Source organism: Pelecanus crispus, chromosome 2, assembly GCF_030463565.1.
Source record: "Pelecanus crispus isolate bPelCri1 chromosome 2, bPelCri1.pri, whole genome shotgun sequence".
Taxonomy (NCBI): Eukaryota; Metazoa; Chordata; class Aves; order Pelecaniformes; family Pelecanidae; genus Pelecanus; species Pelecanus crispus.
In genome coordinates, this window is record NC_134644.1 from 20,185,512 (window position 1) to 20,211,427 (window position 25,916).

The following is a 25,916-nucleotide window of genomic DNA, read 5'->3' on the forward strand; positions in this document are numbered from 1 at the left end:
AACAAGCTCCTTAATCCCAACTTTAAATCTTATTGGAAGTGAAAGTTAATGCCCCCAGATCAAAGGCAAAACTCTTCTCAGACACTGTGGTTAAAAGAGAAGAACAAAAAGTAAAAAGGAAAAGTACATACCCTTCAGGGTGGCAACAGCTTCTCCCACTTGACGCAAAAGAAAGGCTCCATCTTCAACATCTTTCAGTGTAACTGTCTTGCTGGAAGCAGTAGAGTCCCTCTTCAGGTCTTCAACAAATGCCTCCAGCTCACTGGCAAAATGAAAAAAGTGGACATAAAACATAAGCAGGACTTTTACATTACAATCAGATATATGTAAATGAATGGACTAAACTAAACCAGAAACCTCAACTGTGGCATCTTTAAATCTGGCATCACAGGCTGAAAAAACAGCAGGGTACCATGCAGGGAGGTGAGGATGCTGGATACTCACGCTCACAGCATAGGAACTGTGTAACTAGCCCAAGTCATTGATTTCTCTGGCAGGCTGCAGATGTGCGGAGCATATTGACCTCAGGGCAGCTGCACTATAAAGGGCAGGTAGGGTGGTGAAACACATCTAACAGCCAGCCTTCTGGGGATGCAAATCCTGGAAGGGTACAGACACACTGTACCACTGCATCCAGCACTGGTTTGTACCTTGCCTTTTCTCATTGCTGATGATATGCAAAGGAATGCCCAACAGTGAAGTAACAACCCAGAAACTGGCACTAATGGCCCTTTGATGCAACCCTGTTTATCTGCCAGGTCCTGCTAGACAGGATACAGGGTCCTGTTTCCACGAATAGCCAGACTGAAATGGCAAGTGCGCATTGTGTGCAGCTCTCACTCAGCATCTGGATTCAAGAATGAATCACTTCGGATGTTTTTTCCAACCAGTGCTGTCCTGTGCTTCCTCCGGATTCATCTGGTGCTTCCTCATCACCTTTCCCAGTATTTTTTCCAGTGTTTCCATACGTCACATAAATTTTCACAATCCTTCAGACACATAAACTTTATTTTTGTTTTGGGGGGAGCCACTTTTTTTCCATTTAAGTTTGAGACCGCATTGCTTTAGCGGTCTTTTTCTCAAAAAAACCTGAAATGCATTATGCACAACTATACAAACACCCATGCAAATACTTTAAAAGGATCATCTCTTGAAAATTTATTCTAAGAGAAATCTGCCTCTATTAAGATACCAAATTTACTAACAGGAATATTCTGAGAGCAGTTTAATTGCATGGTAGAAAACAATGCAAAACTAACTCTAAACCAACAAACCGGCTATTCATTTTAACCTAATTTTGGGCCTTATTTCTCACATCCACTCAGGCAGCAGTTTTGCAATTGCTGTAACAGAACCAAGATCCACACATTTCCCCTGTGCCAGCACTGCTACGCAAATCCAGCAGAAAATGACTTATTTTCAGCCAGGTCACCTCCTAGATCCATCTCCGTAGAAAGGTGACATGAGGAGGAAAAGAGAGGAGTAGGTGGCCAGTGACGGGATAAAAAGGAGAATATCCCTTGGAGCACCATTCCGCATTTAGGTCAATTTAAATTGGAAACACAGGCACACAGAACAATAAATGGCAATACAATAGTACTTCTGATATACAGAGAAAGAGAAATAGTATCAGGATCTGAGCATCAAATGCGCACACCAAAGAGTTCATTTCAATCCAAAGACTAAGAACTTTAGAAACTATAAACCAATTTTGAATTAAGACTCGTAAGTTGCTTCTGAACAGATCACAAACAAGTGGAGGTAAATGATCCTGTTCTCATTTTAAGACCACTTCTCCCAAAGACTGCCTTGAGAAAGACTGAGTCACAATTTCCACTAGCACAGGCATACTTGCAGGAAACAATCCAAGGCACCACACGATGGCAGTAAGGGAACGTTTCTCAGGGTATTTTTCTGTGGAAGAGGCTCCGATAATGCAGATATCTGCTGTCTCTGTGTCTGCCTTTGCAATAAAGGGCACAGATGCAGTCTAGGAAGGAGCTGGAAAAAGAATTCGTCCTTCTGCCGCTCACTACAATGCAAAGGCTCCTGACTTCCAGAACAGTGCTCTACAGTCATGCATCCTCCCTACTCTTAATGCCCTGATATCAGCACTCAGGCTAGGCAGTGCTACTTTGGGAATTGCAGGGTACACCACCTCTCTTTTGTAGATCAGCAGTGGAAAAACAGCTTCTCAGATATTGGCATCCACCAGGCAACAAAAAAGATAAGGGCAGAAGCTTAAGTTTGTTCATGGGTGGAAAGAAGAGAAAGGAACAAACACAGAATAATGCTGCGATGTTTTGGTAGGTTTATGATTGTTGGAAATGTAGCAATAATGGAAAGACTTCCAGGTAGCAGACAATGGCTTTCTTTCCCTTTTGTTCTCTGAGCAGAAATGGAAGGGTCATCATAAACGCCTTTGACTCCATAGAGTGATACTATCAAACAAGACAAATGATCCTGAAATTACTCAGGGAATACCGTATTACACTGCCTCATGTTGCTAACTACAAGGGAAAAGAAACTTCAGCCCTCAGGAGCCAAAGTTTGAAACAGATCCAGCGGTCTCCAGCATTTCTTTTCTGTAACTGGCGAAAGAACTTGGCTTTATAGATTGGACTGAGCAAACCCAATTAACAAGACACTCACCTTAACACAGTTTCAGAAGGCTAATACAAGATAAATTATTTTTCTGCATCTACGTTTTACACAGGGGAGCCAAGGCAAACTCTTACGCTGAGATCTTTCTTCAGGCAAAAAAGCATCAGAGGATCTGTCTCAGATTGCAGTATCAGTAGAACAGGTTATAAAATGAACCGACAACATTAATGGTAACAAATCACCCAGGCCAGATGGTATTTACCCTGGAGTTCAATAGCAACTCGAGAGTGAAACAGTTGAACTATTAATGCTAAGCATCTAACTTCTTGATTAAAATGGCTTTGGCACCAGAGTAGTGGAAAGTGTCATAGATGATACAAACAAATTTTTTAAAAGGGGATGGGGCTATCCAGGGAACTGTACTCTGGTGAGACTGACACCCAGACTCATGTAATTGATAGATAACAAAATAAAGAATAAACAATAAAGAATTAGTGGACCAATGGATAAGTATGCTGTGTTAAGGAGGAATTAATGTGCTTGTGTAAAGAGAAGGTAAGTCCCACAAATACACAAGGAAACAACAAAACCATGGGGAAAAGCTATAGCCCAAAATGCTTTCATCAAGGTATTTGAGCAAAAGCTTTCAAGAAAGCAAAGTTGCCATGGGACAAGAGAGGAAATTCTCTCATGGATAAAATACTGGAAGTAAAGGGAAGGGATCAATGAACAGCTTACTCAATGAATGTAGCTTGCTGGTGGGTGCCACAGGGATTGGTACTAGGGCTGGTGCTTTTCAACTTATTATAAATTATTTAGAAAAGAGCATGAATAGTATAGTAAAAAATCCTCAAGAGGATATTAAATTATTCAGGGGACTGAAAAATGAAAGGTGACTGCAGAGGGCTGCAGATGGACCATCTGATACTAACTGACCAGGGAAAAAAACAAAGATGAAATTAACTCCTAATAAATGTAAAGTAATGCTCATGAGAAGAGGAAAAATAAAACCAAAACCAACCCCACCTAAACCCAACAACCTCCCCAAAACCTAAGTTTTTATACACAATAATGAACTTTGAACTGATAATCATCCCTGTGAGATGTTGGATTTGTACTAGAGAGCTCATGTGGAACATGAGGACAGGGGGACCATCACCACGCCACTGCATGAAGTCATAGCATGCCTACATCAGATACCGCCATTGTAGGGCTCTCCTCTCTCCCCATTCCCATCTCATAGATGTGCACTAGAGTTAGAAAGGGCATACAGAAAGGCAACAGGATGATGAAATGTATGGAAAGGCTTCTGCAAGAGGAGTAACTGAGCAGACCAGGAATTTTCAGGCAGGAAAAGGCATGATCAAAAAATGGAGTGGGGGAGCATCTGTAACACCATGACTAGCAAGGAGAGGGTGAATATTCTGTTGTGCATAATTTAAGAGTTTGGGGATTGATTGACAGATGAAAGATTCAAAAACAAACAAAAAGAGGTTCTTTCTACCCAAAAAAGAATTACTCTGTAGAATTCATTGCGCCTAGATGCTGTATACAACCAAGTTTACATAAATTTTTAAAAATGCATAAGTTCATGAAAAGTAAACAATCCATGCAGAGCTTTTGCATATGAAGATACCATCTCTGACTTGGAAAATCCCTGAGTTACAAGCCGTTAAAAGCAAGGAGATGCACTCTGAGCATTTTGCCATGTTCTTATATCCTTTCCAAAGTATCTGCTACCAGCGGCTCCCCAAGGCTGCTAAGTGGAGTTTTGTTTTTACTGAGCACAGTTATTCTTATAAAAAAGTCTGACATTTTTCCTAACAAAAATATAAATTGTAACTTACTATGGATCATATCCAATTAGACAGCTTGGATGTGGCTACAATTAAAATACTGTGCTTATAAAACCCCCTCTATTAAAATGCTTACAATAATCTACAACATATAGTAGTCATACCTGTAACATGCTCCTCACAACATAAATAATTCATTAGTCAATGTGTCGTATCATCATAATTTGTTCTTGGTCTGATAAATTTTAAGGCTAGTATCTACAACCCCAAAAGTGTCATATATGGCATCTCTTGCGTTGAATCAAAAGACTAGATAGAAAAAAAACCTACCCAGTTAATTCTGACTATTTATTTCACTGTTACAAGTGTGACTAAACACTACGTTTAACAGTGATCCTTAGATTTCATTAGATATCTCTGAACTGTAATCCTGCTACAGCTGTGACACACACAGGCACACTTCTGTAGCCACCATCATGAATAGCTGCTCAACAGAAAACTTGCTCTGAAATGTACACTGACATTTCTGCTGTTTATAACATGAAACCGCCAACATTTTTTTTTATTATTATTTCCTAGTGATAATCTTCAGAATTGCAGAAAGGAGAGCTTTTTAAGCTGAGATTTACCACTTCAGACTAGTAAATACACTTTCATAAGTATTGCAGAAATTCTTAAGCTCCCTAGTCTTGCATGAAGCCAGTTACTGATGTAGTCCTATGACTTAGAAAAGGTCAAGAGGGCAACAGTTGAAAGACTAAGAAATGGGGTTTTTTTTTGCCCTGTTGCTTTGCATTTGTTTATACATCTGTACTGGGATAAGCTTAATTGAAAGTGCCTATATAGAATGTTAACCTTTTTCTGAATACTGCCAGTGACATTTGATGTGTAATTTTGTGATGTATGCTCTTCATTATTAACAGCCATCAGCTGTTGAACTTAAAGCACTGTTGTCAGATGTGCTTTTTCTCTTGGGGTCTGATCCTGCAAACATGCAAATACATGAGAAAGAAATCTCATTGGACACAACTGATGAAAAATAACTGTTTGTAATTTAATGTTTGTTTTTAGCATGTCTCTAAAAGGGTTGAACTAACATTTACAGCCTATGAATGATCTAAGAAAGACACTTTCCTGCAACATTAACAATGAAGCAGAACAGAAGCAGCAGAAACTCTGTGAACAGATAGAATTCCAAACACTGACAAAATAGAACCATACTGCAAAGTCGTATCCTAAATGAACAGCTGTAACAACTAATGCCATTTGCACTTGACCTCACTCAGTATCCATTTTATGAGGCAATGCAGTAAACAGCCATCACACAAATTGTTCTTTCCACAGAGAACAAACAATCTAGAAACCAGGCAATGAGGTACACAGGAATAAAGTGATGAACAGGAGGGTAATTACTTAAGGCTACAACACCATGTTATTTAAGACTACAAACCGAGAGGATTATATACACTAGCGTGGACTATTACTACACATTAAACTTTTCTTCACAGAAAACATACACTCCCTTAGCAACATTCTACTTTGTTTTTACAGATGCACCATTTTTATTACAAATCTTATTCATCTGACACCACACTGATCAACAGGAAAGATTTACTCTCCTTAGCTGTCAATAACTGTACTCTTATGGCTCTTCAATCATCATTTCCAAGCTGACTATAAAGTTTCACTCTATTATGGAGCAATTCTTCAGGTGTGAGCTAAATGCAGTAATGAGAAATAATTAGTTATATGCCATCTTACAAATGCGAATATTAGAACTAGTTAAATTGTTTATTGATTTCAGCTTCATCTTGCCTCCTGCTGACTCTGAACATGGACTGAAACAAACAACTGGATCCTACCAGTCATGGTAGGCCAAAGTTTTTTGGGGAAAAAAGAGTCTTACAAAGAGCCTTTACACAACAACAAAAAAAAGTATTTTTATCTGCAGTTAAGTGTATGGAAATCCCAGTGAGTAACTTTTAGACGGAGACTGTCATTGCTGACTGCAATTAAACTTCGATCCTCTATTTACGAGCGTCCCCTACCTCTCCCATGCGATAGCCAAAGCACTTACTATTGAAATCTGATTTTCATACTTAAAGCCAAACTGACCACCTTCCTTTGCATCCATTTCTTATTGAGGAATTTCCTCCCTCCTTCCCTAAAGTGTAATACATAAAGCTGAAGGGGAGAGCTAGGGTAGGGGGAAGCTTTCAGAAGATGGAGGTGGTCATGGTCCTTACAGTCATCTTTCCCTTTACAGGGGACTTCGGAAGAGGTTGAGACTCTTTGTACTGGTGGGACTTACCCAGTGGGCTGTGCTTAGAAGGACTCCCAGTCCGGACCGCTGATTTTTACAACACAGACACAGTTTTACAGCCAATATGAGTGCAAGGAAACACAGCTAAAACAGCATACACAGGTGCAGTTTCACTAAAGTTTTACTAGTTTTAAATTTAAAGTTTTTGTAAACTAAAGTTTTCACTAAAGCTACTACTTTATGGAAGAAAAAGCCATGCAAAAGCAACAAATTCTAAGAGGTTTCTCAACCCACCATAACTTCTTTACAATCTTTTCTTCCTCGTTGAGGTATTTCTGCCTTTCTTGTTCCACCAGGTTGCGCTGTCGCTGCACAGGATCTTCAAGCCTCTTCACTGTTTCAATCATTTTGCCATTGATTTCCAGCTCTGCTTTCTTCACCATTGCCCTCAGCATCTCCTGGTTCTGCAGCTGTTGCACAAAAGAAATCAACTTCAATTTTTCCTGCTTGACTGACATCCCTGGCAACTGAATACATTGCAGAGCTCAGAAATAGGTTGGGATAAACACAGCCCTACAGCGAGAGAGAGTTTTTACCTTCTTTCCCTCTTTACCTTTACCTATAAACACCACTCCATGAGGAAGTGGTGGGGTGAGGAAAGCCTAAATCGGATTAACTTCTAATGTGTCTATCTAACTTCCAGCTGCAAGCTGACAAACAAACGATGTTGGGATCTGTACACCACCTTCAGTGCATAACTTCTGCAAGGATTGTGGCCCCTTTATTTTGCTCAGTCCAGCATGAATCAAGAATTAATCACGCCTCACAAGAATGCCGGAAGCTTGACTTCCACTTTGTATGTATCTTGTAAGCTTATGCATCGCACTGCCCATACATGCCTGGTGGATAATCCCACGCATTAATGACAAGGCTGGAACGCACTGCTGTTCTCAGAATGGAATTTTTCAGTCTCTCAAGTGGCAGAGGAAGGATTGTGCCATCCAGTGTAAGTTGGTACAGACATATAGCTCATCTGCAATACACAAAACCTTCCTTACCCACCAAAAAAACCCCCCTTTATAATATGGTAATTTTTTGAGAACTGTAAAGTCACACCACCTTTCTTGTCTTAGCCTTATGTTAAGTATCTAAAGCATTGATTTTCTTACTGATACTAAGTTTGCAGAACAAAACACAGCAAACTAGACCGTACTCTTCTTTGGGTAGCCCTAGAACAGCTAGGCCCCACACTCACACAAACCAAACCTGTTTAAGTCTCTTACGCAAATCACAAGATTCAAAGTGATAAGCAGGGCTCCATCTAGTCACAGCTTTAGGATACAGGCAACATTAACACAACTCTGTTAGCTAGCAGCCTTCTCATACTGCAAGATTTTAAAAAAAACCTGTGTCAATTGGGAGACAAAGTTCCAGTTTTAAAACTAGCAATCGAACCGTCAGCTGTCTTCTAAACATCCAGGCTTAACAGCCAAACCACATTTAACATACCAAGTAAAACCACTGCCTAATAGGAAGAATCACCAAAATGGGTTACCTACAAGACAGTTTAATGCAACAAGACTTCTTTTTAAGTTGATTTAAGAGAATTCATGGGAATCAGAGAGAAAAAAAAAACCTTTGCCCAGGTCCTTCTTTCCAATCAGTACAGGAATTAGAGGAACAAACTCAACTCTCCCCTCCCAACTCTTCAGTCCTTGTGCCTGACTGCCTTCTCCAGCAACACAACTGTGATGAGAGGGAGGGTAACACTTCACTGAAAGTGCACGGGGGGGGTCTGAGCTGTGACAAGCAGGAGGTGTTAGCTCAAAACTCAGCTGAAGATAAGCATTAGCAGTTAAGGAAAAAAATGAAGCTGGAAAACATTTGAAACAGCACGGATTTATAAACATTGTCAGCTGCTTTATACCAGACTGGATTCTTTTGAAGACAGTGCATATGTGTATTTTTCCCCACTATGGGATTAATGTTTGGGTTTGATAAATTAAAACCTCTTACAGCAAGGCCAGCACAGCTATCTGAGACACACATCTCTTACACTGTGCCATATTTTCAAGAAGGAAAAAATAAATGAATGAATAAATGAGTGAATAAGCACGTAACACTTCAGTCATACAGTTTATTCACAGCTCTTTAAAAAGTGGGGAAAATTGACACAGGGAAGTGACTTGGGAAATGTGAAACAACTGATCTGAGGTCAGTCAGAAGGTCAGTAACAGAGTCCGACTTAAGTCTCAGGTGTCCAGAATTTACGTCCTCTATGTTCCTCAGCTGGTAACAGTGACTCCCAGGAATACAAAAATGGAGTATGTGTGTGTGTGTGTGTGAGGTTGTGCAATGGCAAGTACACTTTTTTTCCTATTATGGGAGTATATAGAGGATCTATATTTATTGTAGTGACACCTACAGCTAAGGTGCTTGTCACTTCCATTTATGCAGTGCTTGCACAGTATTAGAAAGTTCTAGACATAAATTCATCCATTTCTGATAACAAGATTAGGGAATAAAAATATAACTCAACAATATTTCAAAAATTGAGGACTCCCAAATCTCAATGTTCAGAGTGAGCTCTTGAAGTCTGGGAAATGACTCATCTTGGTATCAAAGAGATGGTTTTGCCATTTCTATGAAAATTCATGCAACACTTGGCTAGTTCTGGAAAACCTGGTGTTGTTCGTGCTTAGGGAACAGGGACAGAAGATGAAAAGGGACAGGTACAGATGGGTGCAGAGAGAGAAGAGAAGGAACCAGCGGAGAGGAGTAATTGTGGGTTTAAGCAGGGCAGAGTCACCAGCCAAAGGACAACATGAGGCAGGGCGAGCAGGAGCAAAGGAAAAGAGCTGTGGGTGAGGAAGAGGAGGCAGTCTCTGGCTGCTACAGCACATTTACCTCCATGTTCTGGAACAGAACTTGATTCTTACCTTTCTTCTGCCAGCACGTATCAGATTTGAGACTGGCTGGCTAAGTGCACACCCCATTTGTCTCTCAGACCACCTCTGCCAGTTACTCCACCATCTCAAGCAGAAGTTTTATGGATGCGCCAGAGTTATTCTGGTTCCACAGAGTAGAACTTTTTGTACTTTAAGTTTGCTTGAAAACAAGTCAAACAAACAACCTTAGACATTCACACTTGAAAAGAACTTTGTTAAAACAGTGTTCAAGTTCGAAAGTGAAGTGCCCAAAGGTAAGGAAAAGCAATGCAGGCTTTTCTGTCACCACCAAATGGCAATTTCTTGCTAATTAGAGTTAACTTGACTTAAAACTGTAAGCAGCAATCAATCAGAAATAAATTTAACATGCTTTTTTAGAATTCTAGCATCCTCTCCTATATTCATTACCCTTGGGTCTGACTCCCAGCCTCACCAATCTCTCCAGATACCTACCTTGTCCCTCTTCTTCAGCTACTGCTCCAGCCATTATCTATCACTGCTCTTGCACAAGTACCCCAGCACCGCCTCTGGCATCCACTTCAAGAATAATCTGATAACCAGTTTAGTTCACTTTGAACCACTTATTATCTATGAGACAGGTAACTGGAAAACCAAGTATTAGTTCACAGCCCTGCTTCTCATTAGGAGACAAGCATGACCTGTCCGGTGGAAGCTTCCCAGGCCCTGCTGGGGGAGGCTTCTTAGCCACCCACCTCCCCACCCACTACAGTGCACAGCCACAAACAGGGACTGACTGCTTGCAGCTCAGGATATCCGTAGAATCTAATTATCGAATTCCTGAAGTTTGTTACCATGCATAGATTAAATGTAGTCTCACCAATTTTATAATGCAGTTCAAAACATATTTGAATTTCTAATTCAAAGTTACACTTGTGAGACTGAGTATCATATACCATTTACGACAGTATTATTACATTTTCTATCCTTTCTGCAGCACTCATTTCCCTGCAAATAATACACTGAGTGAAGGAAAAGCATGCATGCATACACATCCCTAACGTTGAACCTTAATCATATCTAACTGCTTTCCCTTAAAATGTGTTCATTTAAAGAAAGGAAAGAATAGACCAAAAAAATCCAATGTACATATAAGCTAATGATATATACCATGAACACATACTCTAAGGCTTGTTTCAAACCTGCCACTAAGAGTTCTCATTATCTGGGAGTGCAGAATGAACAACCCCACTGAACTTATCATGGGCTCCAGTCTTACCAACAACAACTGCATCCAGGACACAGGCTGGGTTATAGCCTATCTCTGGCAATGAGGAAAGCTCCACGGCACCATGAAATTAGTCTTTCTTGAGTATCTCTGAAAATCAGAGCACTTAAGGGAGATGCTAGTGAAGCAGCAAGAAGTGTACCTAACCTCTACCAACAGCCATGATGCAAATGTCTTTATTTCAAGAATCTTTGGTTAAAATCCAACCACAGAGTGAAACAGTCTTAACTTTTTGGTTGCATCTGGTAACATATACATTTAATTGGTGTGTGAATCAATACATCTGGATCAATTGCTGCTGGGTATGTTTTAAAAAGAGGATTTTTGCCAGCACATACAAAGACTACATGAATGAATGGGTCTTTTCCATCATATGTTTCTCTGATTCTGTTAAGCAAATGAGTAAGAACTTACAGTGATATCATCAATTGAAAACTGAACCATAGACAATATTAAATATAGTTTTATGTCCTGTTCCTGTTTCTTAGTTATCCTGCCGACTTTTGTGCCTGTGCAATCATCTTTTTCAGTTCTTTGGAAGTGTTTCTTTTAGTCTGTCACTGTATGAAAAATTCACACAAACAGGAACAAACTGACTGCCAACCCAGGAGAAACAGTAAAAGTGAAAAATATGAAGTACTGCCAAACATATTATGCAAACAACCTGGAAAAACAGAAAAATACTTTTCCCTTTTACTTAGAATTATTTTCCAAAAAACAGAGCACAACATTTTTTCATTAGAAGTGTGATATTTCAACACTCTTCAGTTTAAAACACTACCTGTTTCACTTGCTGCCTTACAAGCTGTGAGCTCTTTTGCAAAATAATTCCACCCATTCAGGAAAGCCATGACAAAAACTCACTCTCATTAATGTAATTTATATGTAATATACCAAAGTTTCCCTTGAGCTACAGGTTCTTCCATCCGATTATCACAAATTTGCCTACTTCCTACTGGCACTATGCACCAAATTTGCTATCATTTCTGAAATAAGATAAGCCAGCCAGAGTTAATGAGCACACTTGGGGTACGTCCTTTTTCCTTCTCAAGACTTCCTTGGCAGCATTGATTTGTGCAGCTGGTACAAGTTTCTTCACTCCTGTGTGCCATAATGCTGTATGTGATCAAAAGCAAGGTTACCACCCCAGGCAGGGCTGTGGAGACAAGGTGCAGCTGGGGAAATGCCACCTCCTTGGTGAGCAGGCCCTGTGAGACGATGCTCTCCCTGCCTCCAGCGCAGCACTGCAACCTCCATCCCACTTTACGAGGTCACATGCTAAGCACAGCTGGTGGCCAGACTGCAGGCATTTGCCAAGAGCTGCATTTGGTATATGGGTTACAGAAGGACAGAGGGGCTGCAGTGGTTTGCCGCACAAATGTGGAAGAATACGCACTTATACATAATGTGCCAGGGCAGAGATCCCAAGCCAGAGTCTTGAAATTAGATGGTGGCCGGCACGTAGGCAGCACTGCAGGGAACAGCTTTTGAATGATACATTTGCTATAGGAACATACTCATACTAAAGTGAAAATATAAATACATGGGTGCTGTATCACAGGCAGAGGTCACCTGGCTGACACAACTGTTTGCTCCAAATACCTTCTGCCATCTCTTCATTACCAGCAAACTGAGCACAGGACCTTGTCACAGCATCTTCAGTCTTAGCCACATTTTCTTTACCCTGATGTTTACCTTCTGCTCCCTTGCCCTACGACTGGTTCATAATTCAGTTTCCTTTAGTTAAGGAAGTGAAGGCAAAACTCCAAATTCTGATCTGTATTATCATTATTCTGTTCTAAAATCAATCAGCACATCAAAGGAGATTGACATAGTACCATTCCCATATTCAAAACCACCCTGGTCATAATAGCAGTAGCTGCAGCCCTATAATACCAAACGTGATGTCACTTGCCAGGCAAGGAGGACTGGCAGAGTATTGAAGTTTCCTCTGCTGTCCACTTTGTCTTACAAGGAATTGCTTTAACTCCTTTTCCATCTTCTGAGACAATACACAGTGCCCTTCAGTTTCCAATTAAGTGAAGGGCTGAAGACCTGTACAGCTGCATAAGCTCATTTTCACAGTGTCCAAGATGAACAGCATATATTTACATTTGCGGCATGACACATCTGTCAACAGAACATTTTGGTTAACTCTTCATTGTTCCTATTGTTTCTTGCAGGTTTTGAGGTGTTGATGTGTGTTAGGAAGGTACTGGTAAAATATGAATGTAAGTAGAGCACAACAAACGTTTGCAGCAACTTTTGAAATATCTTTTTTCCTTGCTGCTCAAGTTGGCTATTCTTCTGGATTCTGTAAATACAGGACTCAAACTCTGGCTTAATGCATATCTACTGATCCTCAGCTACATTTGGGTTTCCTGACATCAAAGTTGTTTATTCAGGAACTTAAAAACTGTCTCAACTATAAACAGTATGGAGCAGCAACGTGGCTCTTCCGACATGTTTATACAGCACATAGCATAGCAGCGTCCAAACTGCAATCACAGACTTGATATTCTTGTAATATAAATACTGCCTTAATGTCTAGAGTCATCAAATAAAGCTGGAAGTGAAGCTTTTTCTCAATATCTGAGCAGCAGTAGTTAAATGGAGCTAATTCTCATACCTGTAGGACTATGCAAGTGGTGTATGCTAGAGCAGAATACGCTTTTGTGTCTGTAATACTTGGGTCTTCCCTTTGCTAGAACTCTGCCACTGAGAATCACTCATGTACAAAAGGTAAAATAGAGAGAAAGAGAGAAAGGAAAAGAGCATTTGCTGACAGCCCACTTTCCCAGCATTACCCAGATAAGCATACCTGTAGCTGCTTCATCTGATGCAGCTGCAGCCGCAGATCCGACACGTTGCGTTTCATACCATGCAGGCTCACTTGCATTGATGGGGCTCCAGCAGGGTGATGGATGACAGCAGACTCCACAGTTGCCAACGCGTTCTTCCCCCCAGGTAGGTTAGCAGCGCCTGCAGTAAGCAGCAGCACAGGTTGACCTCACCAGCAGAGAAGGTGCAAACATGATCCTTCCTCTGCCCACTGAATCCACATGTATTTCACATAGATGGACAAAAAAAAGAAAATTACAGCTGCCAGTGCTCAGTATTAACAGGGGACTGGCACCTCCTTATCCAACATATTTTGAGGGAAGACTGTACAATATCAGAGTTTATCTGTGCTGGAACCTCAGCCATATCAGAGCCCTGCATTACCACAAGACTGCTTCCTACCACATGTAGTGGAGATGGGATAATAAGCTATAAATGCAGATTACACAAAACAGCAGCAAATCACATTGGTGCTGAAAGTAGCTTCAGGATTGTACTCTCAGGAGCCATCCGAGGCCAAGCTGATGCAAATTCACAGTACTCCTGAACTGTATATTTGTTGATTAATTATCACTGGAGAGAGATTCAGTCAAACTGCCAAGTGTGGGGAAAAGGCTTCTATAGAGAACCTTGCTTTGCTGCTTAAAGTACAATTGCATTACTTCTATGAGGTGTCTCCAACAGCTACTGTATAAAACCAGGAGAAGAGAAATGAAATGATGGTGTGGCAGAGAACTGCTCTCCAGCCATGTTGCATCCACCCACTCCCCTTTAGTCTGTCATTTATTCAGGACTGTATTTACAAGGGAATACAGCATAACACAAGGAAGTATGCTGAGCCACACTTTGAGAATAACCATCACTGTCCTGTCCACAGGACTTTCTTTGTTAAATAATGCTGTTCCTCTATGCAGCATCAATGGCAAGCTTGTTGTTTTCAGTCTTGAGTACCTAGGAAGAAGCTTTATTTACAGGGTACAAGCAAATTCCAGTTCATCAGCTAATAGTCATGTTACAGCTTCTTCTAGCAATTTGCACTTACACACCCATATTCTTCAAATTTTCTTTCTAATGTGTCCCTTGCCCTCCCCACCACCAACAGGCAAAATGACAGACTATCAGTAGGACACACTTCATTTTCTAAGTCCAGCACTATGTAGCCCTGTGTACTCTTCTGATCACAGTGACAGATCCACCTTGTCCCTTGGGTTCAGATGGCTGCTGCTCCCTGTGCTATTGCAGTATCAGCCCCTCACTACACGAAAGACATTGAGGTGCTGGAGCATGTCCAAAGAAGAGCAACAAAGCTGGTGAAGGGTCTAGAGCACAAGTCTTAGGAGGAGCGGCTCAGGGAACTGGGGTTGTTTAATCTGGAGAAAAGGAGGCTCAGGGGAGACCTTATTGCTCTCTACAACTAGCTGAAAGGAGGTTGTAGTGAGGTGGGTGTTGGGCTCTTCTCCCAACTAACAAGTGATAGGACAAGAGGAAATGGCCTCAAGTTGCACCAGGGGAGGTTTAGATTGAATATTAGGAAAAATTTCTTCTCCAAAAGGGTTGTCAAGCATTGGAACAGGCTGCCCATGGAAGAGGTAGAGTCCCCATCCCTGGAGGTATTTAAAAGACGTGTAGAAGTGGCGCTTAGGGACATGGTTTAGTGGTGGACTTGGCAGTGCTAGGTTTATGGTTGGACTCGATCTTAAAGGTCTCTTCCAACCTAAATGATTCTATGATTCTATTCTATGATTATGTCATTCCCCACTTCATTTTTTTCCTTCTCTACGAATAAAACATAAAATCTGAGGAAACAGAAGATAACTCATCAATGGATCTGCACAGGGATTTTGGTCATCATTTGTTCCCACAAGCACACGTTCTATCGAGTTCAATGAAATCAAACAGAAACTAGTGTTGCAAGCTGTTCTTTGCCTGTTGAAGGCAAATTTTCAGTGCACCAAAGGGCACGACACATTTTTCTCACTGGAATGAGTATGAACCCAAGAGTGGTAAGTTTTATCCCCACCCTCTCATCCCTAGTAGTCTTTTCAACCAGTAAAGTCTCCACATGTGCCCGAGTGAGTACAGCTCAGCATAACAACACATTGTTATTCCTTTGCCAACAGGTGTGGATACCTCAAACGTAGCCTTTACAAAATTCATCTGGGGGAAACAATTTTAAAGGATGGAAATTATGCCAGGCTAAAAGGTTTCTGAAGAATCATGTTTCTTGTTTTACCTACATTTGCAATTCCTGTCAGTAAAAGCACAGCCCCCTCTGCCTGCACCCACGCTATATAGTGTGCCATGCCATAGGCTTCCGGAGACATGCTCAAACAAAAAGCTGTTCTAGCCCAGTGCTGGCCGTTGTAATGCTATACCTTACCTAAACATGCTCCAGCTAGATCTGCTCGGTGCTTCAACAACAGCACTTTCATTTCACTGCTGAGCAAGCTGCTGCATATTTTTGCTATACTCCAGTATGATTCAATGCTCTCTTGACTTTAAAAGAGCTGCTTAACAGAAAGCAACACTCAAGAAATAAACAGTCCTTGTTCACTGCCATTCTGTACCCACTCCATGCTTCAGTCTAATATATGCTAATACTTACCTGCCTGCATGTACACTGCAGTTTTCCTACAGTCAAGCATCTATTTCCCTCCCACATGCACTATTTGCATTTTTTTTTAAGAAAAGGGTTCATAAACCATACAGACAGAAACCACCAGAGAGTCTGAAAAATGTGGATAAGCCTCCAAGAGTTCTGATCCCTAGCCACAAATCTGGACTATTTTTGAAATCACATCTACCTTTCTGCTATTCTTTGCTTCAAGCAAAATCTCCAAAACCTCAGCCCCCGACCCTGTGATGATGCAGCCAAGGCATGAATCAGTCCCCACCAGTCTCTCCCCCCATGCTGGACCCCAGTCAATTCACATATTTTCCCAGGAAGGGGTGCCTGCTTTCCTTTTAGTGTAGATGGACTGTGATCTGCTTCTGTAAACAATAAATGTCTCCGACTTCCTACAAAGCAGCCCTCCTCCTCCTCTGCTGCCTCAGCCACCTCTTCTCACCATGAGGGACTCTCAGTTGCCACGGTGTCCCTGCTGCAGGGTGTGCTCAGAGCCTGTGAATGTGATGTGGGACTCCCAAGGGTGTGAAACACAACCACAGACACCAAATGAGCATGGGAGCGCAGTAAGGATCAGCAGCTGATTTCTGAGAGATACATATTTGCATCAAAAAGGAATAGAAGGGCAGCTGAATGAGGGCCTGCTTCATCTAGGGAGTATAGCTTGCTTTTGGAAATAGTCCCAGGCTGTAGCTTTGCGATTAGATGTGCGGCCAAATGGACTGAAGGGAAAGAAACAGCACTGGCGCTCAGGTTTTTAAATAAACCCTTGCTGGAGCTAGGTAAGGGGGCCTGAATGCAAAAACCCTCCACAATTCCCTCATACTCTGGACAAAAACCAAATGTTAACTTTTTTTACAAAGGCTAATGAACTAAGCTACCATTTTTAAAGTACAAAGAGAACTGATGGGCAGAAAGGGGAAAGGTTTGCTATTTGCCCAGCCTCAGGAAGGTAAGGAACACAACTTCCACTCCTTGACACTTGACCTTTGCTATGGTTGCAAAGACACTGCTCTTCTTCCATTTTCCAGATTTATTTTTCTTTCTAAAATGCTAAGATTTTGTTTTGAAGCAGGCTAGAAAAAAAGGCCATCAGATGACACCCAGCAATGTTTCTTCACAAATTACTCATCTCCTTATTAAACAGCCACAACATTTTCAAGCATCATTTGGGAAGACACGTGACAGTTACTTAGTTCTCTTTCCATCCAGTTAGAATCCACTAAACAAATATGCAAATGCAATGTTAAGGTTGCAATTCCATCATTAACAAGCTGTTACAGCCAGGCACTAAAGTACCCTTAATAGAATAAAATATTCTGTATATATTCGTGTGCAACTTCACCTCATTGATCCAGACTGAATTCAGGATCATGTTTTACCTGCAGACGCTGACAGAGTTCAAAGACTGGCATGATCAATCTTTGAATCTGAGATAAGCAAGCAGATATGGACAATGTTTTTAATTCACAGATCATCACAGCAAGAGTCATGCATGTGAAAAAAGGCACACACATATGCACAAGACAGTCCACAAAGAGTGAGGAATCAAATCCGAGCCCTACATGCTGCCTTCTCCCTGCTGCCATGTCCCTCTCTTGGTTTGTACTGGTTGTGTTAGCGCAGAAAGACGTACTCCTTGATCACTTTTCAGGAAATACTGAAATGTCCTCCTTCATCTTCCAACAAGGCAGCAACTACCAAAGAACTACTGCTTTTTTGGTAATCCATGATACAACTGATCTCAATTTAATCAATGAATCCAGGATTTAATCTGTCAATCTCACCACTTGATGAATAAAAATATGACAGAAAAGAGAGTAGGTGAGCATTTCTCAGCATATTTGTTAGTAATCTCAAGGACACTCTTCCTAGTACGGTTTGGTTTTAGAGTCACATACTGTTCCTAAGTGAAGAGTCCCTTGATGCCATTCACTTTTGATGAACTGAAGAAGGATTCAGTCATGGGTAGAACATGAGTAGAAAAGACATAGCCTGTCTGTGGAAGGTTACTGCTCTTTGAACCCACCCCCCCATGAAAGAACTGAGCCTAAAGCAATAAAACATAAGAAATGCAGACAAGCATGATCATTACAGGCTCATTTTCCCCAGTGAAAAAGCATTTTTATTTAGGCTTTTTAATATTTGAGGCTAAAGAATCCGCTACAGACTGGCAAAGCAAAAATAAGTTAAATACAACAATTTGGTTTATATGAAATACCAGAGTATTCACAATCTAGCTATAGAGAGTTATCTAGGATTTAGAAAATTTGGTTTCTTTCCCTTCCCAAGTGCGCTAGTTCTCTATTTTTTGCATGAAAGTCTCCTATCATTGGAACACATACTATAAAATACAATGTTGGTTCAACATTGATGAGCCAATTTTATCCTGCACAGATGTTTTATTGTTCAGGATGGGAAGCAATTCACGTTTCTGCTTACCAGTGCTCTAGAAAGGACTGCTCAATCAACATTTTATACCACTTTTTCTTTCAAATAGACTTTGAAATTGCTAAAACTGGTATCTCAGTGCACAGTTGTCAAGTGGAATTGTATACTAAGAGAGTCGACTGTCTAAATGGCTATACTTAATAAGGTTTGGGGTGAATTGAAGAACAAAACAGTGGTCAGCAAAAGTGTTTCTAGATGCTGCTGGCATGTGTAAACCCAAGCATAACTACAAAAAGGAGAAACATCTTGTAGCATATGCTGGCAGATTGCCTAATTTTCAAGTAAGCAGGGACTGCATTGACTTATTAGACCCTATCACGCACAATTTCAAAAGCAGGTGCAAAAGCAAAATATTCTAGTGTACAGGACTATTCTATTATACAGCAATCTTCAATAATAGCTGATGTGGATTACAATACTGCAGTATATTCAGGTCAGCATCACACCTTGTTTCCCTTAACCTGCTACAGTTCAATTTCGTGGCTGAGTCATGCTGGAAGGACAGGATTTAGGGATGCAGATGCTGGAGTTACAACTATACTTTATAGCACTGATAGGGATCCTTACAGATGGCTGGCTGCATGGCTGGTCCCACTGCCCTATCCCCGTCTCCCAAGTGATCAGAAAAGCATCTATTGCACAACCTGAACGCTGGTATCATGTGCTGTCTCATGTGCTGGATACAGGCATCTATCACATGTATCACAACTCATGTGCTGGATACAGGCATGGCTGTGTGACAAAGTCAGTGTCTCTGTCAGTATGTGACAGATGCTGATCTGGTCTTTTGACAGTAAATTACATGCCCTCCCCCCCATGCTTGGGCATACAGCTATTATACATAATTTTGTCATTTCAGGGACATGCGTTCAGTCATACAACAAGGTAGTGAGGAGTCTTTGGGAACAACAGTGTCAGGAAAGGGCTGCTGGTCAGATGAACCATGCTGTTTTGGTAGGCTGGGCATGACTTCCACACCGAGAAATCCCCACCTTCGCTTTGTGTAGGGCCGTTTTCCCAATGAACATTATTTAATTTCTCATTTCACTGAGAGCACATTCACACAAGCACACATGAAATCACTGAATAATTTAGCTTGAAAGGGACCTCTGGATGTCATCTGGTCCAAAGTCCCCTCAAAGCAGGGCCCACTTAGATCAGGATCTCCAACTCGGTGCCCCCCGCAAAGTACTTATCTGAATTAGTACAAACACAGGGAAAGTGGAAAGGCTGAACAGCAATACAATACAAAGAGGAAAACAAGGCAATGTGTGTATAGATTTTGATGGTTTCATAGGTGCTTTGTATGAGATGAGGCCTGTGCAAGTGGGAAATATCATAAATTCTCAGTGTATAATGACACTGAAACATGGAAAAGTCTAAGAGCTTATTGCAGCTGTTTTGAAAAATAACGGACTTTTCAGTAAGTTGTTTGAAACTGATAAATTACAACTTATTTCTTCACAGCCTGAAGTATAGCTCTCCCCATCCAGGGGCCAGCGGGAAGGGAAGAATTGGAAGAGGACCAGAGAGTGGCTTGGGAGCGAAGCTCCAGTACCAGGACTTTAGCTTGCTTGCTCTTGCATATGCTTGATAGTTTCCAGGTCTGGTTTGATTTCTGTCAGTTAGGAGGACATACCTCAATTCCAGATAAACAGGAATCGTGAACGTGAACTAACAGCTCCAACAGAAAGGCTAGTTAAGAGCATAATAGATTTGCTAATAAATGTGTGTGGTTTACTACCTGCCAGAGCACAGACCTCCCTGTGGGAACAGCATTACCAGGAAGGAGGGAACTGCCTTTATTTGCATTTAGTGCATGACAAAGCGTGAAGAGGAGGCATATAAACACATGCACACCCTGCAGACATCTCCAGCAGCAGCCCATACACAAAGAGCTCCAATCACATGGAGATCTTCTTTCACATTAGCCTTAAGTCCACCTTTTAAACACTTAACAGCTCTCCAAGTGGGAAGCTAAAGCAAGACCAGCTCTTATTAGCTTCATAATTGATGCTTGCTCAGAACAGTTTAGGTGCACGCTAATAATTAGTAACAGATCAATCCAGCTTAATTAGGGAAAGTGCTACCTTGCTGACTGCTAAATTCCTTACTGTCATTACATCCACAGCATCCTACTGATGGAAGAACCTTAGAGAAAAGTTCAGGTGACCATAATAGGAATTAAATATTTAGCCTTCTGCAGCAATCTGGATACATCTGGGGTTAATGACAGATATATGACATAGATGGGACGAATCACTGGAAAATTCACCATATGCAGAGACTCTGTATCTCATTTAAACCATTCAGGACAGGTGTGAAATCCATTCTAAAGACCACCTCAACCTGTCAGAAATTCCTCTCTTAACAAAGATATGATTGACTCCCATATCCTGAACTTAAACTTCGGTTCTGACAGTACAGCTATGGGAATTTAAGTAAATTTGGCATTTCCGTAAGCTGGGGTGGTCTTAATGTTAGAGCTACTCCTATACCTGAATAATTTGTAAATTAAAAGTGAATTATCTTACCTGCAGTGTCAATGCTGCTCTTGCTGGACACAATTTTCAACATCATCTTCTCACTAAGTAATAAAAAGAAAAATAATCATTTTAACTTACTAACAATAACACTGTAGTGAAGTATATAATCAGCAAATTAAATGGCCTTGTCTAGCATATATGTTTTTAATTTAAATCACCAGTAGCTTGTCAGTTGTTTTATTTAAAATCAGCTTTTATTACAAGTTAAGCAAGGAATGGAGTATAAGCAGTAGAAAGCACAGAGATGTAGCTACATTAATTCCTTTTAACCAAAGAACAGTAATGCAGTTAATCTCCATCTATCATTTGGCATATTCTTCCTCTCTGCCTAGCATTCTCATGGGGATGATAAAGATATTTAAAAATGATTGAGCATTCAGGGTTTTTTTACGATTACATTCAAATATTATTTTTGTTGATTGATTACTAAAATCACTAGAGAGAAACAGATTTAATGAATTCTTTTTTTACCTAGAAGCATCTTTGCTATTACTTGTATTTGGCCCTTTAAAAAGCGCAGACTGAACAAGACCAGTTAAACTGGCAATCTGTTTCTCCATGGCTTGTATCCTCTCTCTGTAAGACAAGAGAACCGTTTGTTAAAGCCAGATATATTTGCTTTCAGACTTGTTTTTCTAGGTGAATGATTACCACAGGATTGGAAAGACACTACAGAGTTTGTGCAAAGGCCCATGGGTACCAGTTTGCATATACCTTGTTGCAGCAGCTTACCGCATCTTGGTTTGGACAGCTTTTGCATGGTAACAGACAATAAAAAAGACATCTGCTTGGTTAAAAAAGAACAAAACAAACAACCACCCAGGTAATAAACTTCTAATGATCTCATGAGACAGGCACCTAAAACAATCAGTTAATGCCTCTTGGAACTAGTGAAAATCATTTTTTCAGCATTACGTAAATTTTCTCTTTTACCTACACTAGGTAAAAGTGTACTTTTAGTGTAACTACACTATAGAGGCCAGTAGTTTTGCCTCTATATCAGGTTTCAGGACTAAAGACTTTACACTACTTCTCATTACTATTTTTACTTTCCCCAAACCCAGGATTTTTGTCTGTGAAGCATTTAATCTGCCCAAGCTGACTACTTCCCAGCCCAAATCCTTTGCACCTGACATCGCAACTGTCTGCTCTGGAAAGGACAGGAATGTGACAGGCCAGGCACAGGACACCAAATGCAGACTGTACAGCAACATTATCATAAAACAGATTTGCTTTCATGCGCATATCCTGAGAAATTCCTAAAAAGCAGAAGAAAAAAGATGCAGAAGCACCACAGTAGGTATGGTCAGTGTTTTCCATAAGTACCAAAGGCCACTAAACAACAACAATGACTTTTTTGGGTAGGAAGGCTAACATTTGTGTGTTTACATGAATACATATATTAGTCGGGTACCAGGTGACTTCCCTGGTGGGCTCCAAAATGGCCTTTTGCTCACACAGGCGCCTACTTTCACATGCCAGTATGTCCATGACACACCACAACACAGACACACATCAACACGGGACCTCAGACAGGACCTTCTGAAAATGCGTCCCTGTATGCCAGCAGTTGAGTGACTGGGGAGACACACAAAAGCAAATGCTAACAGCAGGCTGTGATTTTGGAAGATGACTGGGACCAAAACTTCTCAAAAAGCAAGAGGCTAAGACCAGCAGCGATGACTGATGAAAGAGGATGGGACAGACACATGCAGCCCCAGACTCAGCCTGCTGCAGGGGCCGTCCACCACCGCCATGGTGTCCTGGGCATGTGGGACCAGCCGAGCTCTGGCCACCCCCAGCTCCAGTTGCCATTTGGTGGCCAAAGCAATAATGCCAATCAATAAGGGCCATACAAACTCAAATGTAGGTACCAATACCAGGCAAAAGCAAGCTGACATAATACAAAGTGAGTAACCAGCCAGTTTGTAGCCAGCCAGATTATCCAGGCTAATTATTTCATTCACACTCAGGGAATGAAATAGAGGTTTGCTGTGATAGCGCGCAGATACCATAGCCAGGAGAGACTCCAAGACACCCAGACATTGACAAAACAGGGCAGCAAAACAAGTAGTGAGATGCTAACAGACACAAGGAGGGAAGAAGAGAGCATTCAGTCCCCAGCCAGCAGATGTGTTCTTACTGCGATTTAATACAGCGTGCGCATCCTACTTTTCTGTCTTCACGTTGAAAGGTATTTTGAATGGTGATGAGAAGACTAGTGAATCTAACCTAATTCATTTCAAACCAAGAAATACGTTACAGAATTTCCACTATTATAAGTTTTAAAATAAGAAACTGGTTCAGGCTATAGTAACCTTTGGAACAAAAACAAGTACTAAAAGCCTAGGATAAATATATTCTAACAAACTTTAATGCAGCATTTTTAACACTTAATAATGAAAACATTTTTTTTTCCCAGATAATCATCACAAACCCTTCCTGGAACTAAACTCAATTGGAAGTCTATCTGTTTTACCAATTCATAAATATGATGTTTTTTCCATCCCACATACGATAATCTGGAAACAATTTTCTGCTTCAAAAGAGATTATGGCAACACAAAGCTGATCTTGTCCTTTGCCATGAAATCTAGGAAAATATGTTGTTAAGAGGGAGAAGGATGTTCCAGAGATAGGAGATGATGAAAAACGAATGAAATACTGGAATCAATTGCACAAAGCACATTATTTTTCATATGGTAAAAGCATTAAGAATGTGAAGAATCTACATGTGCTCTGGAGTTACTCCCTTAAAGACAAGGCAGGATTTTTCCTGTAATCGTTTCACTGTACTACCCAGACTCGTTATGGCCATCAGCACCAAACATCTCAAAAACAGGTGTCTGAAAGGAGGTGCCTTTTAGGCATTAAATAAAATGACCTGATTTTTGGAGATCTGGCAGTTTGACTGAAGGTGGTGGGAGGCAGTGTGCTCCAGCGTGGGCAGGGAGGGACGCGGCCGGCCCAGTGGCAGGGCCGTGCCCTGGGTTGATGTGGCTGCAGGGCCAGTGGCCCAATCCTGCCGCTCACCGCATGGCCCTGGGGAAGCAGGGACGAGCTCCGCAGCCACCCCCTTCCCTGCCGGCCTCCCTGTGAAGGGCTGGAGCGACCTTGGCTCCGGAGGGAGAAAATGAATGCTTTCCTCAGCTTCTGCCAGGCCAGAGTCCATCAGGGATGCCGGCACTGTCCTGACAGCGGTACGTTTTTCATTCTCAACATTATATTCTCCACCTCTCACGGTGCTCCCTGCTGTGGACAGGGAAGGTGGGGGAACGGCCTGCCTCGCCATCCCTTCCTGCACTGGGCAGGCCAGGGTCCCGTGGACGGGGCAGGCTGGGATGCGGAGCACCGGCAGAGCGGGTCGGGCAGAACGAAACGCAGTGGTGCCTCTTTGCCGGCAGCAGTGGCACGAGAAGGCTGAACTCCGTCTCTGTTCCCAGATTAACTTCCCAGATAAATCTGCATCTCTCCACCACCCAGGAAGAGCAGGGAGGGTCACTCCCATAGCAGTTGGGAAAGAAACAGCTATTTTATCAGCCTGAGCACAGAAGGGCATTGTTTCACATTGTTTTCCTGTGAATGCCCAGAGAGTCAGAGGTGGTAATACAGTGGAGGAGGAAAGGAGGGAGCAAGGTCAGAAGCAACTCCCAGCTCTAACAGGCCTCTCGGTCAGGCTTGGCTTTGGCTTCTCACAGACCTCAGCCACCAAAGCAGGCACGAGCCGCTCGCCAGCCCTGTTCTCCCAGCAGCCTGATCCACAGCCCCAGCCCCGGGTACGTCCAGGCACTCGGGCCCTGCCTCACCATCTTGCTCCCCAGATTCAGCAAAAGCAAAACAAGCCCTTGCTTCTCCAGGGTCTGTGCACTGAGACATCAGATTTCATCACCGGATTTCTTCCTTACAGCTTCATGGAGGTTTCATGTTATTCCCTCTACTGCAACAAACTGGAAGTAATCCCAAGCAGGGAATAGCATACTGCTGAATTGGTACCCACTTCTCCCTGTGATGCTATTCAAGCATGACTCGCATGTTCCTTCCCTTTCCTGGGGACATCTTTAATATTCACATCACTGAGAAGATCCTCCGTACAGACACAAACTAGAACGGGGCTGTGTAACTGTTCATTCATGTTCCTGTCTGACCCTAGGCTGTGCAGCACATCATCCATAACAGACATACTCAAATACCAAGTCTGACACCACAAACTAATTGGCACACTATCCTGGAGAAACATTTTAAGTGACTTCATATTTTATAGTTAAACCCTGAGTGAAGTCTGTATAGTAATCAAAAAGAGGGTCAGAAACAGGGAAAAATAAATTTATTTCTACATTACCCTATGAGAGAAACATTTCATTAGAAAATTGGAGAATTAACAGGGGAAGAGAGATTCAGTTAAACTTCTGGCATTGTCACTCTCCATCTTAATCTCTTCTCTGACACTCTTAAACTATGCATTGCCCTGAGGTTGCGACAGTGCTACTTCAAGGTAATTTCTGCAAAGAGATGGCAGAAGAGATGTTTTCTTTGTTCTCAGCACACTCCACTAGGGACTGAAGGACCGACAGTGCTGAGATGATGGGTTTGACGTTT

General features: G+C 41.6%; 1 protein-coding gene across 5 annotated transcripts in view; it reads right to left on the minus strand.

Moving 5' to 3' along the window:
* The window catches only part of KIAA1217 (KIAA1217 ortholog), a 184,296-nt gene that overhangs the window by 20,623 nt on the left and 137,757 nt on the right, over positions 1 to 25,916 (minus strand). For 3 of the 5 annotated variants that reach the window (XM_075705116.1, XM_075705118.1, XM_075705119.1), the window contains 5 exons: positions 21,793 to 21,897; positions 21,310 to 21,362; positions 13,679 to 13,839; positions 6,958 to 7,133; positions 132 to 262 (listed from right to left, as the gene is read on the minus strand). In XM_075705116.1, coding sequence (XP_075561231.1) covers positions 132 to 262; positions 6,958 to 7,133; positions 13,679 to 13,839; positions 21,310 to 21,362; positions 21,793 to 21,897 — 626 coding nt within the window. The remainder of the gene's footprint in view (positions 1 to 131; positions 263 to 6,957; positions 7,134 to 13,678; positions 13,840 to 21,309; positions 21,363 to 21,792; positions 21,898 to 25,916) is intronic. The other 2 variants (XM_075705117.1, XM_009483797.2) reach the window with 1 other exon arrangement.